At 40.5% G+C, this 21861-nt stretch overlaps 1 protein-coding gene across 2 annotated transcripts; it reads right to left on the minus strand.

Annotated features, from left to right (window-relative positions):
• Window positions 1-416: 416 nt before the first annotated feature.
• Window positions 417-19208, minus strand: LOC142034052 (cell surface glycoprotein CD200 receptor 1-A-like). 2 transcript variants are annotated; one of them, XM_075034758.1, is made up of 6 exons: window positions 18936-19208; window positions 6804-7112; window positions 5773-6024; window positions 4863-4962; window positions 3851-3902; window positions 417-3161 (listed from the first exon to the last, which is right to left on the minus strand). In XM_075034758.1, exons 1-6 carry the CDS (start codon window positions 19021-19023, stop codon window positions 3039-3041), a joined length of 924 nt encoding a protein of 307 aa, XP_074890859.1. In that variant the 5' UTR covers window positions 19024-19208; the 3' UTR covers window positions 417-3038. The 2 variants fall into 2 exon arrangements, with proteins under 2 accessions (XP_074890859.1, XP_074890860.1); XM_075034759.1 differs by lacking the exon at window positions 18936-19208 and adding an exon at window positions 13470-13592.
• Between the last annotated feature and the right edge of the window lie 2653 nt (window positions 19209-21861).

The following is a 21861-nucleotide window of genomic DNA, read 5'->3' on the forward strand; positions in this document are numbered from 1 at the left end:
TATGCTATGGAAGCCTTTCTTACATATTCACTAGTGAAATATATTCAGTAGTGAAAATTCTTTGCTTAGTATTTTCTGTGAATAGGTTTTGGTCTGACTGTGTAGCTTCTTTCTGTGCAAATGTATTTTTTGAGCTTTCTTTCTAGTTATGACTAAATACGTTGCACACTTCTTTCCCTACCAGTTAAATATGAATCATTTTACTCTGCTTATAAAGATTTTTTACTTTATTTCTTTTAAAAAATGTTTTTTTGAAAAACATTTATTTAGCATTACCTTGCTGATACACTCATTCTCTAGATTTGTATGAGGAAGTCCCTGCTACATCTAGAAGTAGTTGACTATGTCAATGCTCATGTGAAAGTCATCCAGCTCTAATGTGAAAACTTAAATTTCTATTGCCAATAGGATGAAAATAAAAGATACTGAAGTCATTTTAATTCATAACTGGAAGTAAGCCAGAAGAACTACAGAGCAGTCACACACTAAACCAGAAGGTCTATGATGGACGGTAAGATTACAAACCAGACGGTAAGGAGTAAACCACAAATACAAGTAGGTGATACTGGCAGGAGAATGTAGTTGTAAGTCCGAAACCTGTTGGGATGCAGAAACACCACTTTTAATGGATTCTGTTGTTAGGAAAGCTGTTTGAAGCAGGTGAGTGATGATATAATGACCTTTCTGCTAGAATTTGCAATTTAACGAAATCTTATGTGTTGCTGTAACGGGTGATGAAGGCGTTGACTTTGTTCCCACAAAATAATTTCTGGTTAGAGAGGCCCAGGAATTGATGTATGTACAGAAGCTATGCTCAGTCTCAGGATTTGTAGTGCATCTGTTTTTTAGTGCTGCCAGTGCCATCTTAAAGAACAGGCCCTTAGTCTGAAGGAGGCCTGCAGCACTTCAGTGCGCAGCTGCTCTGTAGATGCACAACAGCACAGAATCCGCTGACTTGCTGTGCATGTGAGCTCAGTGCTCAGGACTCTCTATAGTCATAAGATAACCATGATTATTAGCTGATTGGAGCAGGAGTGGCAGTTGTAAACTGTCAAGAGACTGGAATGTGTGTGAAGATAAAATACAGCAGTAAAAGTGGGAGATACAAATTTGACAAAATCAAATGTTGCAGCAAGAGATAGCATTGGTAAATGTGGTTAAAACCCAAACTTTTCTTTATGGGAGGAGGCAAAAAGCTGCTGACTTTCTTCCTGTGACTTTGCAACATGCTGGGGAGTTTAGAGGGCAGGCTTGCCTGACCGCTAAGAAGACAGTCAACACAGCACTTTTGCATGGAGGATGACTGCAGCACAATAGCAGCACATTGAAAAGAGAAATAGCAAGTACCGTGATGGAGAAAGAGGAGTGCAGGAAGGGACTTTCTGGTCTAGACCTTCTGTGCTGCTAGGGACAAAGAGCATATTTGTATATGTGTGTATACATAAGAGTCTTAACTCATATTATTTATCACAGTCGCAAACTAAAATCCTGTTTTCTGCCCATAGCAGGTCTAAATGTGGAACAAAGTAGAGGACAAAGGAAATAATCAACCAGTTAGCAACTTAGCAACATCCCATACATTATTTAGTCCAGTGTAATAGGCCTGTAAAGGATCATAAAACCCTACAGCTAGACAGCAGGTTAGCAGGTATTATACTTCTGTAAATAGAATATATTACATATAAACTGGCTGCTGTCTCATAGGATGAACCCCACTTTATGGACACTGAACAACATAAAAGACTTTCCAGTCCGCAGAAAAAAGTCTAAGAAGTGATGGCACTCTGGTTTTGGGTGGGAAGAAAGATCATTGGACAATATTACACCTATTTTAAGTGGGGAATTTCAGAGGATTATGACTGAGTTGACTGCCTGTCTTCCTCGGTAAGTCACTGGAAACCGAGGTTCCTTTAAAACTTGTATGTAGCTGATTGGTATTCAGCTTTGATCCATTCCATTCTAAAATGACATAGAGAAATGGATGTTTTGGGAAGGTGAGAAGAAGTCACCTCAACATGAGACACATTAAGATATATAAGCTAATTTACATACACAAAAGTGAACTAACAAGTATATTTAAAAGAATATCAATAAAACATGTAGACATATGAATGAAAAAAAATTTCAGTTGTGGTAGTTAAAATAAATATGACTAGAATTAGCAAGCATTTTATCTTTTTTTGTATATTATTGCACAGTTATAAATGATATATTTGAACTTGTTTCATTTTGTGAAATATTTGATGTTTGTTTCTGTTAAAAGTAGCTTACTGGATTTGAGTGACATAATTCTTTTACAGTATCTTAATGCCAATACTCTTAAGAAAGAGAGGAATACCATATCTTCAGAGAATCTTATGGAAAAAGTAATCATAACAACAATCTGAAATACAGAATGAACACATTTAGTGGAAATACTGAATATGAACCCAACAAGTAAACTAATCATGCTAGTGAATTCTCTTTCTTAGTGGATGACCTTCTAAATTCATCACTCATTTCCATTTTCAGAACTAGGGAATTAATGGTCTTCCCTACCAATATCTTCCGCCATTTGAGCTATTCTGTCATGATCAGTACTCAGGCCACTATGTTAGTAATTTGTGAATTAGAAAAAAGTGGCTGTTCATTGAAGAGTGTTCCATTTAGTTCCAACATAACACTCCTCCCATCTCCCAAATGTGTGCAACATAGTGTCAAGTGCATCAAAGTAATGCCTAGAATTGACTGACAAAACTAGGATCTCCAAGGCAAGAACAGCAAAGGGAAGACTGATCACAACAGCTTTTCCAGGAAAAACTGTGGCATGGTGTCAGTCACATTTTCCAAAGGAATAACAGGAAACCTGTTTCCTTTCCCAATGAAGAAGGCAAAACAGGGATAAAAAGAACTGTAGAGACTCATCAGCAAGCACAGGTGTTTAAACAGACCTAGTGAGCTTTGTTGCCCCCAAATCTGAAGAAATCCTCTGAGAAGTTTCTTTCTATAACCAGTCTTTTATAAAGTGCCTCTCTCCCTTCCCAGTGTTGTTGAACCATTCATGTTGATGGTGACAGTCCTTGTGGAAGATTCTGCTCCACTGTCAGATCAGACACTGAGTTGTAAATTACGTTTTCCTTCTGCACATAAGTAGTATAAGGTTCCACTTCCATTGTGTCATCCTAGCAAAACAAAACCAAAACCTGTAAATACACGGAGTAGTTTAGTTTGGCAAGAGTCTGCAAGTCTTTTGTCTGGACTGAAGAATGTAACTGGGAAATAGTGCTCCCATATTTATTAGTCTTGGACTCAAGAAAAAACGCTCTATTGCTTTTCCTACCAAAGAACATGCATTGCTTTTTCTGTCAAAGATTTGGAGGGTAAAGGTGAGGTATTGGTTCACCTGCCTCCTTTTTTCCCCCTTCTGCCCCACTTATTTTGGCCTGAAAAAAAGCATATTAGGGTCTAATTCTCTAGAAAGAGCAAGTAACATGCTTGCTTACTAATAGCTTTCTTAATATTCCCCAAATGATGATATTGCCTCCCTTTCTGAGTACTGTTTGTACAGCAGTTGTGGTCAGCGTACATCAGGGAGATGTGGTGGGACTCACTCCTTGCTAAAATAAAGGATGGCAGTTGCTGAGCCTTTGCTGTTGGAACATGCCTTTAATGTTTGCTCCAAGTCAAAATTATGGTGATGATAGGTTTTGTTTTGTCCTGAGATACAGCTAAGAGCAAACATATACGACACTGTAGCACCTGCTGAGAGCAGAGAGTAAGAATCTAATAGTTTCCCTTTACTGACTCTGTTTTCAGGGCTACCAGACGATCCCTGATTTGGTGATGGTCTAATTTGCATAATTCTCCTTACCTGTGGGGAAAGTGTAGGAGCAGTTTCAGGAGGTTTGGTTTTGAAGCACAGTCTGTGAAAAAGAAAACAAGTATTAAAGCAAATTCCTTCCTTAATCCTAAGTTTGGCTGGATCGCAGCCTGGTTTCTCTGCTCACAAGCTTATAAAACATTTCTTTTTCATGTCATCAAGAGTAAAGCCAAAAAGCCTTCTCATGTCTTTCTCTCCTTGACTTTTGATCCTGAAATTATGGCACCCTGAGTTTCTTTGGAGGTCTTTTCTCATGTTTGTTGGAGCTTAAGCACAAAGTGGAAGCAGAAGATTAAAATCAAAGTCCTCTGGAAGGATGTACAATTTGTGTTTAGTGAAATTGTATTAAACTAATTCATCAGCTCTGAGGGAGAAGGTGTGGGAGAAAAATAGTTTTGGAATAGGGGAAGAAGGGAACATAGCTGAGATTTTCAGTACACGTGCTAATTCAGCCTCTCTCTGCACAAATTTTTTCTGTAGTTTTTCCTTGGAATTGCTTTTTTCTCCACAGCAAATCCTAAAGGGGCTAGAGTCCAGCTTCACCCACAGAGCTTTTTTATAAATAGAGATACACTCTGCTGTGTCCTGTGTTGATAAAGCAGGATAGCACCAGTCAGTCCTCTGGCACTTGATAGAACTTATTAGGCAGCAGAACCAACCCCCTGATCTAAACAAGAGAGACACTGACAGACTGTCACAGTATCTGAAGAACAGCTTAACTCTGCCAGTTTCCTATTAGAATGAAGACCTCCCCTTTAGTGTAGCAGGCAATGCAATGAGAATCCTCTGCCAACTTCTGTCCATTTGTGTTTTACTCAGGTGCATTATTCAGTGAAGATGTGTGCAATGCACAGCATCTGCAGTATGGAAATACTTGATGTAGTTAATTCAGTTATTCATAGCAGCACAGACTGACAGAATCATATGATTTCAAGACACAAACAGTACTTAAAGATTTCTTCTAGCACTAGACAATCCTTCCTTAGCATGTTATCATACATACCTGTCACTGTGGAGCTTAAAATAGTAAATGACAGCCATGAAGATGATAATGCTCAGGAAACAAAGAGTGATGGAGACAGGCAGGATAAAGCCATTGTTGTCTAAAGACAAAGGGTTAGTCTTAGTTATATCTTCTTACTGCTCAGTTTCTTTATTATTTCAATATAAGATTAAAGCTACTTTAGCACATACACACATTTTCAGCATGCTTGTAAAATAAATATAGTCCCCTTCAGGAGAAGGGAAAGTCAGTAATGAAACTTGTCTGAGAAACACAAACAGAGTCTGTGTCAGAGATAAAAGCAGAACCCACAAATCCCACAGTGGACACTCAATATTTTTTCACTAAGCCATACCTGAGCTCCCCTCAGGGACTCAGCATATCTCAGTACTGCAACTCATGTGTAGTTCTCAAAGGCAACAAAAAAAGCAAAAACCAGAAAACAAATGTCATACAGTGTCAGACATTTACAACTCAGAAGTAAGTAATTTATTTGTTTCTGCTGGCCACACAAGAGTTAGTTCTCTTTGTCTCTCTTACCATATTCTGAGCAAGAGACTTTACATCTGCATCTAAAAAAATTTTGCTGATGTTCTGCTTCCAAGTGATTATTTTAACACTAAGATCATGACTGCTTTGTCTCTGTTTCCAACAACGTTTCCACTACAAAAAGAATACTACCACACTTATGTATATCCCTCTTAGGGAAGAAACCATTAGGAAATAGTGTCTAGAACACAAACAAGCTGGTGATGTTTCTGGGCAAAGGTAGTTGGGGGTGGTACTCTTGTCTATATATGACTTCAGTGAAGGTTTCTATAGCTTTTATAGATTTTCCTTCCTAGAAGGAACAGTGTGCACAGCAGGCTAACCAGGATTTTGAATGCTGAATGCACAGAGGGAAGCTTACCTGGGGGATGACAGGCTATGGTCATGCTCTGGTTCCCAGCTGGGTGGGACACAATGCAGGTTGTATTAGTCACGTTGGTGCTGTATGCGGTGAACGTGCTGAGAACAGTCACTGTCCCGTTGTCATGGCCTTCTTCCTTGGGCGTGGAGTTGCTCTCTAGGACCCACAAGATCTGGGCAGCCGGCTTCCCCGCCATTGCCTTGCACATGGGGTTCCCGTGGTCATCACAGTACATGGTCAGCCTTGGGGGCACTGCACAGCGTCAGGAAGGGGAGATGCATGGAGTTAGTTGGCCACCGTTGGGATAGGATGTTTTTGTTCTCTACCCAGAATGAACACAGTGAAAAGAGGAGAATAAGGTTGGAGGTGCCGTCCCGTTACAGCGGCATGGGCGAGAGACACAAGAGGCAAAGATCGTGCCTCTTTTTTCCTTTTGGACAACTCTCCCCCATTCAGGCGAGTTACCACAGCCGTGTACCATTAGAGGAGGTTTCCCTGGAGATGGCAGTAGGGAATTATCCCAAATACAGGGCTGAATTAGGCTTTTGTCCTAAGCAGCCATCACACGCATGGTTTAAAATGTACTGGAATGCCAGCGTAAGAGGAAATGGGTCCATTCCTACTGTCTGGATAAGAACATCCCATGTTTGACAGAGTATCTCAGCACTTGGAAGTGTTACTGTCACATGCTTTAGTTCTCTTAAATTAGGGTATTAATGATTGATTCTGCAGGATAACCGGAAGCATATGCAGAATCCTCTGTTGGTATACTGGAAATTGCTTCACACCTGTTGTTTCTAACTAGACAGTGGAAAAGGGGGCAGCAGCAGGGAGAAGAGTTTTGGGAAATAAGGAGAAGGGAGAAGGGAGAAATGGAGCTACTATCAATGAAATGCATGACAGTTTATCCCAGCAAGAAAGCTCCTCTTCTTTCTGCGTACTTCCTCCGGTACATGGGGCGAGGAGCTTTGTATGTCCAAGCCCAGATGTGGTCCTTTGGAGAACTGTAAAATGAGGAAGGAGTCCCTTACCTAGCACGGTCAGGTGGTACGTCGTGTGGAAATTCCCTTCTGTTGCTACTACTTCACAGGTGTAGTTTCCGTCATGGTCTATTCCTACTTGCCATATCTCTAGGGCAGGATCCCAATCTGGTCTGAATTTCCAGTTCATGCTGTCACTGCAGTTTGTTCTGTCTGTCTTGTTCTGATCAGCCCTGTAGCCCAAGGTGCAGGGGCCTCCAACCTTGGGGCTTATTTTCCATGTTACCATAGTTATATTTGGTTTGGAAGGGCAGGTGAGCACACAGCTGTTACCTACTGTCGCTGACACGCTGTTGTTCCCTGAAGGAGAGAAAGAAGAAGGATGTGTCAGAAGGTGCCCAGGGATGTCACTCATAGCCTTGGAGTTCTGGTCTGTGCTTCACAGAGAAACGTCTGCACTGTTACACGCCAGCGTGAGGCCCTGTCTGTGCTCATCTGCAAATTGCCTGTCCTCTTGTATTACAGCTGTGGATTATGGAGCCAGTGGCCTATCACAGCCTACCCCCTCAATACTCACAACAAATTTCCCACTGGGGCTCATCTTAGTGGATAACACAGATATTGGAGGAAGACCCTACTCCTGCCCATTGTCTTAAGCAGTTCAGCATCTGAATAGTGTGCTTCTATTGGCAAATCCTCCAGTGGGTTGCTCACAGGGCTGTTACCATTTACAGGCTGAAATGATAGAAATTTGACTGTTGGGTTTGGCCACATGATAATGACTTTTCTCTGGAACTGTTGCTACCAACAAAGTGAACAACTTTTATTTCTGCATTCATACAAAATCCAACACCATGGGCAAAGGCCTTGTTGACACCTCTCAGACATGACCACAACACAAGTAACAATGCTGGAGCTTTGTGTAGGAGGACAGGTTTTTGCCTTATGTTTCAGGGGTGTCTTTTCATTTTCTGAATCTTTGTGAACACATATGTTCACACGACGAGTGTACACAATGTGTACATATGCATTCACACTGTGATTGTACTTCTTTTACTGCAGTAGTCCCTACAGGACATGAATGTAAGTCCTACCCATCTTTGTGCCAGGCATGCAGCTATGGAGGTGTAAAATATGCCCATATCCCTGAGCCTCTTGCTTGCAAGGCTAAGATTGCAGAGAAACTTTATTCAGTTGATGTATCAACTGTGTTGACTCTCTGATAGTGAGTATGTCTTGTTCTTGAATTCTGTTTTGCATTTGCTTGGAAACATGTTGTTTGTTTGTGTTTTTTTCTTTCTTTCTTTCTATGACAGTGACTCTTCTTTTGGGTTTTAAAAGATGACTCTTGCTTGGAGTCAGGCACAATACCTCCTCTCTTTATCTTTTCATGATCCATGAACTATGTACTTGAAGCTAGATTTCTGCATGGAAAAGCTTGGACCTATTTCTCTTGTTCTTTTTGAAATTTACCATATTGGCCATTGAAGGGCAGAGAGCCAGACCACTATTATGGCTCCTCTGTGTGCTGTGTTTGTTCAAGACAATTTACACCCTCAGGATTGCTTTTTTTTTTTTTTTTTCCTTATGTGTCCCTGAATTTCTTCTTAGCCAAGAAACTAATTTCCCCAGGTTTTCTTTTTCCACAAGCTTTCAGGGCTGATTCTTTTTTGCACATATTGAACGTAAGTCGTGCTTGCACTTTTTATATTGACCAGATTTGGTACCCCTCCTCTGCCTGTGTCTTCAGCTGACACATGCAAGGGGTGAAGTTTCTAACCCCGAGATTCATTTCACTATTGCTTTGACCCATTGAAGTCTCTCAACATGATGCCACCTTTGGGACAGTTGCTTCTTTTGCTTTGTTTCAACTAGTCAAATTGGGACCTTTTCCTTAATAAAGTATTCTGTGACAGGTTTTGTTCACAGTAAAGGTACATGTGGGCAAGCACTCAGAGATGAAAGAAAGGTTACCTGTAACTGTTCTTCAAGATGAATTGCTTATATGTGCATTAGTGTTGCCTACACTTACATATGCAGCCCACTCTCCTTTGTGAGGCACTTTTGAGACTGAGAGAAAACAAGAGTCTGAGGCACAGGTTGTAAACCAGCGTGAAGAGTAGGTGAGGGAATGGGACTTTTGTGTCCTCTGGGTCCTGCTGAAATTAAAAGCAAACAACCCCCAAAATCCACAATGTATGTGTATGTATAAATATCCACCTGAAGACGACCTGTTACAGATAACCTGTCTTTTTCAAAATCTCCTAGGTGCCACAATTAATGAGTTAATAGTAGTAATACCCATAGCTGTAGTCCAAGCCAGCCTCCATTTACCACCTCACTCGTTTCCTCTTTTAATAGGTGACCATTACACTTTCGGACTGTAAACCACTGATCTCTGAGTGCTCTGTGTCTCTGGTGGAACCCCAAGTTGCTCTTTCCTTGGGCTGAGTAATGATTTTAGTGGCATTCTGAGAGCTGTGTGTGAGGAGAAAATCAGAGTACTACTCTCAAACCATGCATTAATCTGGAAGGACAACAAAAGTTAACAAACCTGATTTGTACTGACAAATGAGTTTTTCCCAGATTATTCCAAATACATTAAACCCCTGCCCAAACCTTTCAAGCAGATATACTAGAGAGGCAATTGAAAGTTCAGCTGGAATAAGCAAAGAATTAGAAGACCTAAGTTTTGCGTGATTAATCAAACCTCTGTCAAAGTCTTCCTCAGAGGTACCAGACTTGACTTTGTTGTGTTTCTCTATCCCCCCCGCCAGAGCTGGAATTCTCTTACCTCTGCTGGCTGGCACAATGTGAAGACCAGTTCCTGAACATTCACAACACTATAAGAAATGGTCTTAATGAGCACCAACTTCAAATTATTAGTCAAATCATTACTATTAGCCTCTTTGAGAAAACTACAGTTGGTTTTACCTTGATATCACCTGAAATCTCATTATCTTCTGGAATCTAGGTGAATGAACCATTCCAGCTCAAACAGTTTTCCTGCTGTTTAACTGTGTTCTTGAGAAATGATTTCTAACTTGCAAGATAAACACAGTTCACTCCATTTTAACTACTTAAAGATTCCTTTAAAGGTTTTTGCCTTTTCATTTTGCTGATTAAGTATCCTTTGGATGAAGACATTTCCAAACCTAGGCCTAGCTCCTGCAGATTGATAGGAGGTGTAGCTGCAATATTGCCCCACGCTACACTACACCATACAGTGCTGTAATGTATTAGTTACTCTAGCTGTATAACATGGAAATCAGAGTGTAATTCAAAGAAGTTTTTTTTTTCTGGTAGAAGAGGAAAATTAGGTGGGGATAGTATTTCACTGAAGCCATCCACTTCCCATTTTTATTAAATAAAGGAAATAATACTTAACTTCCTGCTGCTCAGTACTGCCAGGATTCATCAATTAATGTTTCCAAGCACAGCTGAAGAAGAAGAGTGCTATCTATTCACACCATTTTCTGATACACAAATTACCCACCAGCCCCACAAATGCTTGTTTCCTTAATTCAATTGTCAGCAGTGTTCTGTGATACACTATTACACTGGAAATGTTTTTAAATGACAAATGCTTTCTGCTTAATGGCATTTCAAGAAAATGTGGGGTGTGTGTTTTAAACTCAGATGATTTTACCAGGAGAGGAACTGAAAAAAGCCTTTCGTCTCATGATGGTTTCTGGATGTAAGTTCTATAAATGTCTCTGAAAATTGGAGAACAAAGTGTTTCCTCTCCCAGTTTAACACTGCCTAGAGCCTCAGAGCTCATGTCATCAGTATGGCTGACCTCATCTGGAAATGACTAAGCAAACCTAAGCATTCAAACCACCCTGTCTGTTGGGGCTGGGGTTTCCTTGGATAATGTTTGCAAATGTTGGGCAGGAATGACAATGTGCATATTTAACTTTCATTTACATATTAAAGCAGTATCATTTTACTTGTCTTTCAACTCTGCATCTCCTAAGCAGCCTATTGCAATGTGCAAGTTCCCCAACATAATGGCTTGTGTACTTCAAGACTGTACAGAAAGAGGGAGTGAAAGTGGTGCTTTCTGCTATGCCTTTCTGTCATATTCTCCCCTGAATGAATCAGGTACCATTCACTTCAAATGATAAGCCACATCAGTCAGCTTAAAATCTGCTGAATCATGTTTAAGTATAATTTTAGGTTTACAATAAATTTGTAGAAGGATTCTGAATTCCCCTATATCTTCTTGTTAATTTAGAAGGCTTTTAGCAAGGCAGGAGTTTTTTCCCCAGATGGTAGATTAATTAGTAAAAAATCTTCTTGTTTGTCGTATACTTACATACACCTTGCTACTATTGTAAAGAGGCCTTATAAACATAATAAAATTAAACTACTTTCACTTTACTGCCCTCTTTCTTTGCTAGAGTGCAGGTAAGTGGTATTAGCGTAACTATGAATTCTATACTTTCTTCCTTGCTTTGCTTCTTTTCTCATGCATGCTGCTAGAAACATGATCTTTAGACTTCTTTTACAGAAGAAGAATGCATATGCCAAAAATCCTGAAAGGTTTGGTTAATTTGTATTTCTGAAATGACTTTGAAGACCTCCTCTTAAGGTAGAGCAGGGAATATGTTTTTATCTCTGTAGAACAGACAAATAATATTATGAGGAGGTTTTATCCTATATAATACCGTGTTAGCCTGTTAGCGTTCTCCCAAGAACTGTCTAAAACTCTGACTGTCTTTGTGTTGAAGGCAGAGAAAGAAAAAAGAAGGTAAGGGAGCAAGGTGTAACTGCAGAGCCTGCACCTATTTTGATCCTCTTCCAGTTCAGTGTGGCATGGAAGCATGTTGTGATGGCAGAGTCCTGTGAATACCTTCTACGCTGAGTGCCAAAACCAGCATAGCGAGGCTGATAGCCCTCCTTATGCTGCCTGCCCCAGCCTGCACTCTTGGGTATGTACTCCACAGCTTCCTGAAGGAAGACACAATCTCCCCTTCCCTCCAGGAATTTCACTAAACCTAAAGGGTGTGTGTCTGCTCTGCAGGAGAGCTAAACAGACAAAAGTAGTCCACTCTGTTAAAGAGGAAAGGTTCAGTGCTGCAAGTGTTTTAGTTCAGACCCGTCACTGCACCACTGTTTTCTGGAATGGTGCTTTCATACTGTAAAATGGCTAAAGTCAGTTGCTAAAGTTTCCTCTGTGATAGCTGATTGGTTTATGACCAGTACATTAGGGCCTATATGCCATACACATCAGCATTTATCAATTCAAACGAAGGCTCAGTAACAAGCCAGTATGTTGCACTGCTACTTCTCTCAAGGTGAAATCCTGTGTTATAGCTGAGCTGAACTGACAGCTTGCTGTAGCTGAAAAAGGGGATAACCAGTGCAGCAAAGGCCTCAGTCTCTGTGGGCCTGCAGAGAACAAGAAATTTGAAGAGGTGTGAGCTACCAAGCTCATCTCAGTGAAGTGATAACCATCGGACGATAATTAAATGTCAGTAGTGTTAACTATTTCATTGCACACAAGAGAGATGAAATGAAGGATTGTGTATCTACACATTTATGGTAAATAAATTTTCAGTCTTATTCTTCACAAATGAGTGGACCCTGGAAAATGGCAATTTCTGTTAGCCAGAAGGAGCAGAGCTCAGGAGCCCAGGATTACATGCTGTCTGTCACACTGATGTAGAAAATAGGTGAGTCAGGCTCTGGGAGTTTTGTACAGCTCTGGGCTGAACCATCCTATTTGGGTTGCGGATGCAAATCCATCATGAGCAGGTTTCACCTTGGAGACTCATTTAACAGGTGGGCAGGGTAGGAGGCCTTTAGACTGAGGTCCTCCAATTTGACTCCAGCCTCTGAAGTTCATCTAATTATAACACCAATAATATTATGCCATCCCTCATTGTCTCTCCTTGACTGTTGAAGAAGATTTTAAGCCATGTCTGAGGAGGTTCTCAAGCTCTAATCGAGTGCATTGAGTGCACGTTCCAATGCACTGAGAGATTCCACTTTTATGTTTGAAAATGGACATAACCTCTCTCAGGAAAAAAACAAACTCAGTTGAGGAGTTCACTGGTTACTGTTGTCATGCTAAGATTACTGTAATTGAAAAAGATTGGGGGCATGACTTTGCTCTGGTTTTTTTAACGTGGTTTATGTAGTGTGTCTGATAGCTCTCATGAATAACTAGTTGCACCAGTTCCTTTACAGCATCACTTATTTAGTCATTTCTCCTGTTTCTCAGAGTCTTTCTCACAGTAAAAGGAAAAAGAAAGATTTTAAAAACAGGAAAATTTGATTGTGAAGCCACTAAAATTGTCAGGGGAATCACTGCAAAATCAGAGACAGCTACACAGCTTGAAAGTGCTTTTGATTGCTTTCAAATAGGAAAGATTTCCAGCCTCTGTTATTCTTTATAGCAGGTTTTAACTCACAGTAGTAGTTTTTCTTGCCCCCCAAATGACTCAGGTTCCATGACAGCCTCTTCAGAAATTTAGTTGTTATGGAGTTTTTCACACTGTAAAGAGACTGCTTTACTTTCTCAGATATAATCCTATCATGTCTTTATTTCTCACAGTAACAATCTACCACAGCGTTTTGGCACATCTCCCCCACCAACACACTGCAGATTGTGATGTATTAAACTTAGAGGTGTAATGAACTGAAACAATGAACATACCACAAGTAAATGACTAACTGTATCTTGGAATGAATATATTATATGAGTCATACCAAGTCATAATCAAAAAGGCCGTACCAGACGCTTGGAAGAGGCCACATACAACAGGCTGAGCTCTGCATCTGTTCTCCCCTTCTACTGCCACAGAGTGCCTGTGACACTTAGCAAGGCTTGTCTGGAATGAAGTGAAAGATAAACAAATAGAAGTGCTTTGTACTACGGTAGGGATTGCTAAAGTACTGACAGAATTTTATAGATGGTGGCTTTGTGACTCTGAAAACGTAGCCACAACAGCACAGGATAGAGTGTAGGCTGAAAACCGGCCCTGTGTGTTGGGTGAGTAGTAAGCAGTTAGACTACTCTGATTTTCATTATAGAAATACATGAACTAGCTGGCCTGAGCTCATGTGACTGTTTCTTGAAGTTGCGATGACAGCTTTATCAGCGTGGACATATCTTTAAAAGGACACAATAAGAGACATACCTTTATTGTTAGTTTCCCATTCACACTCTTTTATCCATACTCGTCATTATTTCTTGAAAATATCTCCTATTCCCATTTCATTCTATGTAGGCTTTTTTCCTGTCTTCAGAAATTCCTTTCTTCATCATACTCAAGTTCTTCTTTTGTTCTCCTTTAAACACATTTCTTTTCTGCCACCATTACTATGTCATTTGCAGTAAAAATGTCTTTCCTGCTGTCTCATACAGGCTGAAATAGCAACCTTAAAACACAGCCAGAAAAATACACTTCGTCATTGTAAACTCTGGTTTTCCAGTATGAAGTGCCTGCAGCATGGCTGGATTTTTTTTAGATTGCAGAGTTGAATACGACTTCATATGTTGCAGAGAGGTGAGCACACTGACAGAACTTAATAATGAACCCAAGGTTTCAGTATTCCCATTCAAGGTGGAATATACCATTGCAGTTGCCAGTTCCTAGTTTTTAGTTTTACTATGATCTTTTCAGTCTCTTTAGCTTTCTCCAGTATCCTTTCACACAGTCATTCAAGACAGCTGATTTTGAAGGCAAAGTAAAGATGTTAAAGCTCAGCTAGTTAGAGATGCAGTTTGATACAGTGTCCTCCTGAAAATCATAAATTAAGCTGAAGAATAGAAGGGCAACTGGAGGGAAACATGATGGATAAAGAACTGAATTAAGGAGAGAAAGCAAAAGGCAGTGTTAAAAGGAGGTGTCAGCTTGAAGGTAGCTTGCTAATGTTTCTCAGCAGATGATTTTTACGGTAATTCTGTTTAATGATTTTAGTAATGGCATTGGCATTTGTATCAGGAGCTTGTGAGGAAATTTGTTGGAAGCCAGAAGAGTATAGCATTAATATAAAGAATGGAAATGTCACACAAAAAGAACCGGGTGACCTTGATGAGTAGAATGGTAGATATGTGCTGAAATTCAGCAGCTCAAAATGTAGTAAAAATAAAAAAAGGTAGTACAACAAATTTAGGCTGGAAATCAGAATAGAGAATATTGCCTCCATCAGGATTAAAACCAGCCTTTCAATAAGGTGTGTGCTTTTTTTGATGCTCAGATTGTTTATGAGAAGCATTGCATGATACAATGCCTGCAAAAAAAGGCGATTCTATGCAGTGATGTAGGGGTCCTTTCTGAGGTTTTGTTTCTACCCTCACGTAAATGGGCTATGTCTTGATAGAAACATGACTTTGTAGAAAACAGGATGGGTACAATTCTGTAATGAAGGAATTAGTTGGTGTTTAAATGATGTGTTAGAGTCATCTAGCTTGCAGAACAAACACTGTTGGCCAAATCCTCAACTGATAATAAATCATCACTGAACTTAACAAGCTGTCACATATCATATCAGTCTGGCTGTAAACTTTAAACTTGGTAGAGCAAATTCTGTGTGCAAAGTAAGTAGATCTTTGTCCTTGCAGAATGTGACCTGGAATGGTTGAGGGGGAAAGGGATTTACACTGGATGCCAAAGTGCCTTGGGTAATATTTCTTTTAGAGTAGCACTGTGATATCATGGGTTACAAAGTGCAAAGGCCCCCCACTTCTCAGTATAGAAACAGATACAGAACATTTTATATTCTGTTTTGCATGCTGAACTTGGCCTTTTACTCTCTTCATGAGAAGAAGAATAAAATAAGTCGCACTGTTTATTTATGCTTAAGTGGCATTTTCCTGCTATTCTAAACCAAAATAGATCATTGACTGCGAACAGTAGGTTGTGTGCCCTCTTTTTCGTACTTTGCAGAGAGCAGATAAGAGACTGCTGTGAAAATATGCTTATGACCTCACTTTTAGATGGTTAAAATTTCAGTCATACTTTAGTGCTTAGCTTTAGCATAGTACTTTTCTTCCTAGCATTTTCTTACTCAATACAAAGATAAGGTAGCATAAGAACATTCCCTACACTTCTTTCTTATGAATGATTGTACCTCTAAATAAAAAATATATCCGCTGTGAGTTTTAAGTAGCATGTAATTCTACAAGCACGTTCCCAATTAAAGAAAACCTGCTTTGTAGTCATGGAGTATGTGGTCAACTTGCAAGACTGAACTTCCTTGTTTCCATGGTTTTGAAATTAGACACCTTCAGACATTGCGTTTGGACCACAGCAAAGTAAAACATTAATATCACAAGGACATGCTTTGAAGATTGTACTAGGGCAACTTAGATGTCTTCTGAGAAAATTTTTCCTTAATAGTACAGAATTCTGTTTTAAGCATTCAGGTTAGAAAAACAGGCTGTTCGGATTCAGGTGCTTTTAGGGTGAAAGAGGTCAGAATGATTCCAGCACATAGACCCAAAGGAGCAGCAAAGAAATAGTGAAATGGAGACAAATCTAAGTTTAGCAGAATAGTTTTTTAGGCTATGATTTTTTGTATCTGGAGCAAGAGTCCATGGTAAACTAGAATAGGAGGCAGTAGAGACAGGAGCAGTGAAACACACTAGGACAGAGAAAGTAAGAAGGCAATAAAAACCACTAGTACACTAGTGAAAGAGAATTTACAAGTTGTATTAAAGAAAGAAACTAAATGAAAGCAGTAGCATTCAAGAAAGGTATGTATGCAGGTAAACTTGAACTCTAGCCAGGTTGCTCTGTAAATCTACTTCACTTTTATTCACTTCATACACTCTAATACCAGCACCGATGCAATGCCACTGAGTTCAATTTTTTACTATTGATAAAACTGAACAACCATAGAGAATCACATCTCATTACTGACAATGGATTTCTTGCAGCTTCCTCTGAAGCACTTGGTCGTATCTATTGTCACAGGATACAACTGCAGATGCAGGACTTTTACAGTCCAACATTGCAAATATTAATCCAATAAAAAGAGATTTGTTGCATGAACATCTCATGGAAGATCTTTCCCTCTGTTGTCCCCTTTCCTTTGGAGTATGTACACAACCACCTGAGGTGTCCTGCCTGCTTAATTAAACTAGAAAAGTCTTCAAAGTGTTACTGAAAAGATTTAAATTTTGAGTCTTTTCCACTGCTACTATGAGGATTGTCACAGAGGGATTGTTAGTACAGATCATGCACCAGCAGCTTCAATGGCATATTATCCAGCTCTACTTGGGGGCAGATCTGGATATGACAACCATGAAGTGACCTCAGCCTTTCTTCTGAGCTGTCCCATCTGCTGTTGTAAACACTAACCAAACAACACAAAACAACATGCTAAGGAAATGTGAAGGAAAATGCTAATGCAGGTAAAGACTGGTTACACACAACAGTTTTTGTATGACCTTATTTCATTCAAAGTAGCTTACTCCAGTCTTCAGAAGGGGAGACATAGTTCCTTCTGACCTTCATACAACACAAATTCTCTGGATAGAATACACACATTGGATCAGCTTGACACATTTAGCCTGTGAGCTCTGAAGAAAAAAACCTTGTCACTACATCTTGCTCAGAATAGCCACCCTAATATTGAAGGAAACAAGTTTAAGAACAGTGTTAGCTGAAAACTTCCCATCAAGTGTGGGCTGCTTTTTATTTGGGGTGGGAGGGCAAGGTTCAAGCATGAAATTAGATTTTAACTGAACATCTTTTTCTGTGTTCTTTGAAGGGGAATATCATTGATTCACCAAGACACCAAGAAGTTAAAATCCAGTTACCTTTTGGGTGAACAAAAAGAACTTTTTGGCATTGGATTTTTTTAAATATTTCCAGCAAAGTCCATTTTTAAAAAGAATTTTTGCCAGTAGGATTCCCCTTTGTCTCCCCATTTTCTTCAACATTTTGTGATGTGTCCATACTCCTTTACTTTTTGAGAGCAGCTGTATTCAAAAATGTAGACCATCTCTGATGCTACCATAATCTGTCTGTATGACTCTGAGCAAGTTCCTCAGTACTCTTCCGAGATAGTTCTTAACCTACAGAATAGGGACAGGCTTTTTACCTCCAATGTGCCTGTTGTGAGGTTACCAATGCAAAGTTTAATAATGTTTGTGAAGTATTTCAGTTTTTTCCAGTGGGTAGCACTGAGGTAACCATTTTAGGTCCCTCATTTGATCAGCCAAACACATCACAGATGGGTGTTCCCTCACTGCCAACAATGACTGCATCCGTTTTGCTTGGCTAAATGGCATCAAGGAGCCACTTTTATTTTCTGGCCAAGTGGAATGGAATAACTCATGTCCATGCAGTGTAGTTCTACCTGCCCATAATAAGAATGGACACATACACGTTACCTATTATTCAGAGATGTCCCTAGTTTAATTTGGATCTCACAGACCTATCTGCCTTGTCCCTCTATACATAGACAGTTTAGGTGTCTGGAACCGCTGCTGAAATCCCTAGTTCCATTACCAAGTCCCTTGACTGCTGCATGGTGTCTGGAAGAGCACAAGCTCTAGAAATGCAAATGAATGGTATGTGGGAGACATTAACTGCTGTAGCTAAACTATATGAAAACTAAGTCAACTACACTAAGAGTTGGTGTGAGAAAGCCTTAGGAGTGCCACTGTCTTTGGCACAAAAGCCTTTCCCACTCTTGATACTGACCATGCCCATTAGCCTCAGAAAGAAATTCCAGAAACTGCTTCCTACTGTCAGCACATCAGTGATATTCCACCACTCCTCAGAAAGATGTAAGAGATCCCTGCCCCATTTCAGAGTATCTGCAGCCTCTCTTCAGCAGACACCACATGGCCAAAAGCTTCAAGTTCACAAACACTTTCCTGGGCATATTTTTAATATGTCAAATGGATCAGTTTCTCAGGTGATGTGGATTTAGAGGTCTCAGTAAAAAGGCTATCTGTGACAACTGGTACATTCCCAGCTAAGGGTGACTAACTAATTGCCTAGATAGAAGTCACAGGCATAATGCCTGGCAGCCTTGTGACCACTAAGAAAAGAAGAGCAGGAGTGGATATTGGGGAAGCATGTTTTAGTTGTGGTCCGTAATTTTTAGCAATTAAAGAAAGTCAAAGCAGGATGAATAGCTTTTATGGAAAGAAAATATCTGTGCACATTTCACTTTCTTCCATCCCGACGGCTGATTGGTCCCAGTTAGACTCACCTACTGTTCTCACGACCTTGGTGATGGTGAGCAGCACAAAAACACACACAGTCTTCCCAGCAATCTTCATGTCGGCTCCTGCTTTCATGGTTCAGGCAGCTCCGTCACTTCACCCATCCCGCCGCCAACCTAGCTGTGGTCATGGGGAGTATTTCTTGCCTGCCAGTGCATCCTCAGCAGCCAATGTCAGTGTTTTCTCTCCCCCTTTCCCACTCCTCTCCTCTAGCTGTGTGTGCTCCTGATCGACTGGCTCCTCAAAGCTGGAGAGGTTCCTCCTTCTGACTTTTCAGAGCACTAGGCTTCCTGTGCTGAGAGCCTAGGCGAACGCTGAGGAAACAGATTGAACAACTTTGCCTTCCGTTCATTGGCTCTCCTCAGGAGGCTGATGAGTGAAGATAAACCTTGCAGCAGAGCTCAGAGGGGGTAAAAGCAGAGGAGATTGTTCAATACTGAGTTTAATATCAAAAAGGAAATCTTAGTCTTGGGAAGCTAGAGAGAAATTTATTCTTCATATTTGTCACTGCTGCTACTACTACTACTGCTGCTGCTGCTACTTCTTTGTCACTGCCTCCAAGAAAATTCCTCCTCATGTCTTCCTCAAAAAAAAAAAGAAGTCTCAAGTCTTCTCTGTAAGTGACATTTTTAATGACTTCTGCCTTCAGTAGCTACTTAGCTACCAGCAGCATAGTTCTCATCTTGAACAGCAAGGCTTTCCAGACCCTGGGGGGAGAAACTGAGTTTTGAGGGGAAAGAAAAGCCTATTTTACATACTTCTCAACAGAAATAATACAGAAATTGAAGGTGGCCCACATCTTTCACTGAAAAACTGTTTGGTTTTTTCAGAAAACTGTTATGTGGTTTTTTTAAAAATAATACTGTACCTATTTCCCCAAGGTTTCTTTTCCTTTCTTAAGCCACAGCACTTGCCCAGCACAGTTCTGTGAGCCAGCAGTAGAGAAAAGGCCTCAGCTGTTGAAAGCTACAAGTCAGAATAATTACTGCTGAGGACAGAGACATAAGAGGTAAAGACAGAAAACAGATCAAAGTTGGCAGGAAATTGAACTGCTCAGGAGCTAGGACTGCACACCACGTTTGAACATCGACAAGCTGTACTGATGACTGTAGTCTGATGCTCTGGTAATTTTGTTTGATCAGAGTGGTGTTCAAAAATGATCTGCATTGATGTTCACTGGAACAGAGGAGTGTGAATTAAGGTTCTATCTAAATAAATTTAAAAAGACTGGTAATGATCATATAAAGAAAATCGGGTAAGACAGAAATTTAGCTGGCTCATCTTGGTCCCAGGATCATCTTATTGACTACAGTTTTGTGTGGGAGGGTATTCTGTATATTTTTCCCTGCTTGATTTTTTAAATTCAGTTTAACATTTTGACACTCCTCCGCACTGTTCTGAGGTTTTCAATATACTATTCACAGTAACACTTTGGTTTATTTTCTGAGTATTTACTGTTGATCTAGGAATTAGTAATGCTCGTGAATAGGTATCATTTTAGACAAGGGCATGGAGAGGAAGAAGAGGTGTATGTAAGCAGAGATTAAGATACAATGCTGGAGAGAGAAGTAGGCAACATGTAAGCAGTATGAGGCCTCAAATGTGAAAGAAAGAGTGCACAAATTTGATGCAAAGACAAGAGGAAGCTAAGGCAGTGTAAATGTGCAGACATGTGGCTTGTTGGATAGATGATTGCTGCGTGAACGTGAAAAAATTAAAAGATGCAATGGGATAGAGATTTTGGAAGACAGCAAACTTTCTTCTAAATAAGAAAAGTCCTAATTTAAGCTGTCATAATGAAAAGTCTCTGCCATTCCTGTAGGAATTAATTTGGAACCAGAAGTTAGACAGCTAGATTCTTTTGGTAGGCAAATATTATTTAAGATGTCATTAAGATGCTTTGGGAGCAACTTTCTGGTTGAAGCCTGGGTTTCTAGGAACAAGTGAGGGGCTCGCATGGGAAGGTGTGGTGGGTTGACCTGGGCTGGCTGCCAGGTGCCCACCAAACCACTCTATCACTCTCCCCCTTCAACTGGACAGGGGGAGAAAAACACGATGAAAGGCTTGTGGGTCAAGATAAGGACAGGTAGATCACTGAACAGTTACCATCATGGGCAAAACAAGATGGTCTTTCAGGCAGTGGCATGGTTTACAGGGTATGTTTCTAGCCAACCGGTAGTTGCTTCCACAACAGTATGTAGCGATTGCCTTGGTCTGTTCATGGCAGTGGTTATAGTCAATTCGCCAGGCCTTGCAGTATCAAAAACCCAGCCACCACCCTCTATTCCAGGGAGACTTTACTCATGTGGCTTGCTTGCTTGTGGTACATATTTCACATTCATGAGTGACATGTGTGATGGCCTCCATGGTCAGGACCACCCCTCGATCGCAAGCCCATCTGTATGTTTCATCTTTCCCTAGATGTCCCAATGTTTCATAGGCCCATTAAGCTACAAATAGCTCACCCTCACGCTCCCAGTCCAGATCCACCTGAACGACTTCAATTTTGGCAGCCTTGTCTACCTGTTCGTTGTTTCAATGTTCTTCAGTGGTGCAGCTTTTGGGCATATGAGCACCTACATGATGTACCTTTAGACCGATGTTTTCTACCCGGGCAGCAGTGTCTTGCCACAATGCAGCAGCCCAGATGGATTTACCTCTGTGCTGCCAATTGGTCTTCCACTGCTGTAGCCACCTCCAGTGGGCATTAGCCACCACCCATGAGTCAGTATAGAGATAAAGTACTGGCCACTTTCCTTGTTCAGCAATCTCTAGGGCTAGTTGGATGGTTTTCACTTCTGCAAACTGACTTGGGTCACCTTCTTCTTCAGTGGCTCCAATAACTTGTCGTGTGGGACTCCACACAGCAGCTTTCCACTTTTGATGGTTTCCTACAACACAACAGGATCCATC

Source organism: Buteo buteo, chromosome 8 (genome assembly GCF_964188355.1).
Source record: "Buteo buteo chromosome 8, bButBut1.hap1.1, whole genome shotgun sequence".
Classification (NCBI taxonomy): domain Eukaryota; kingdom Metazoa; phylum Chordata; class Aves; order Accipitriformes; family Accipitridae; genus Buteo; species Buteo buteo.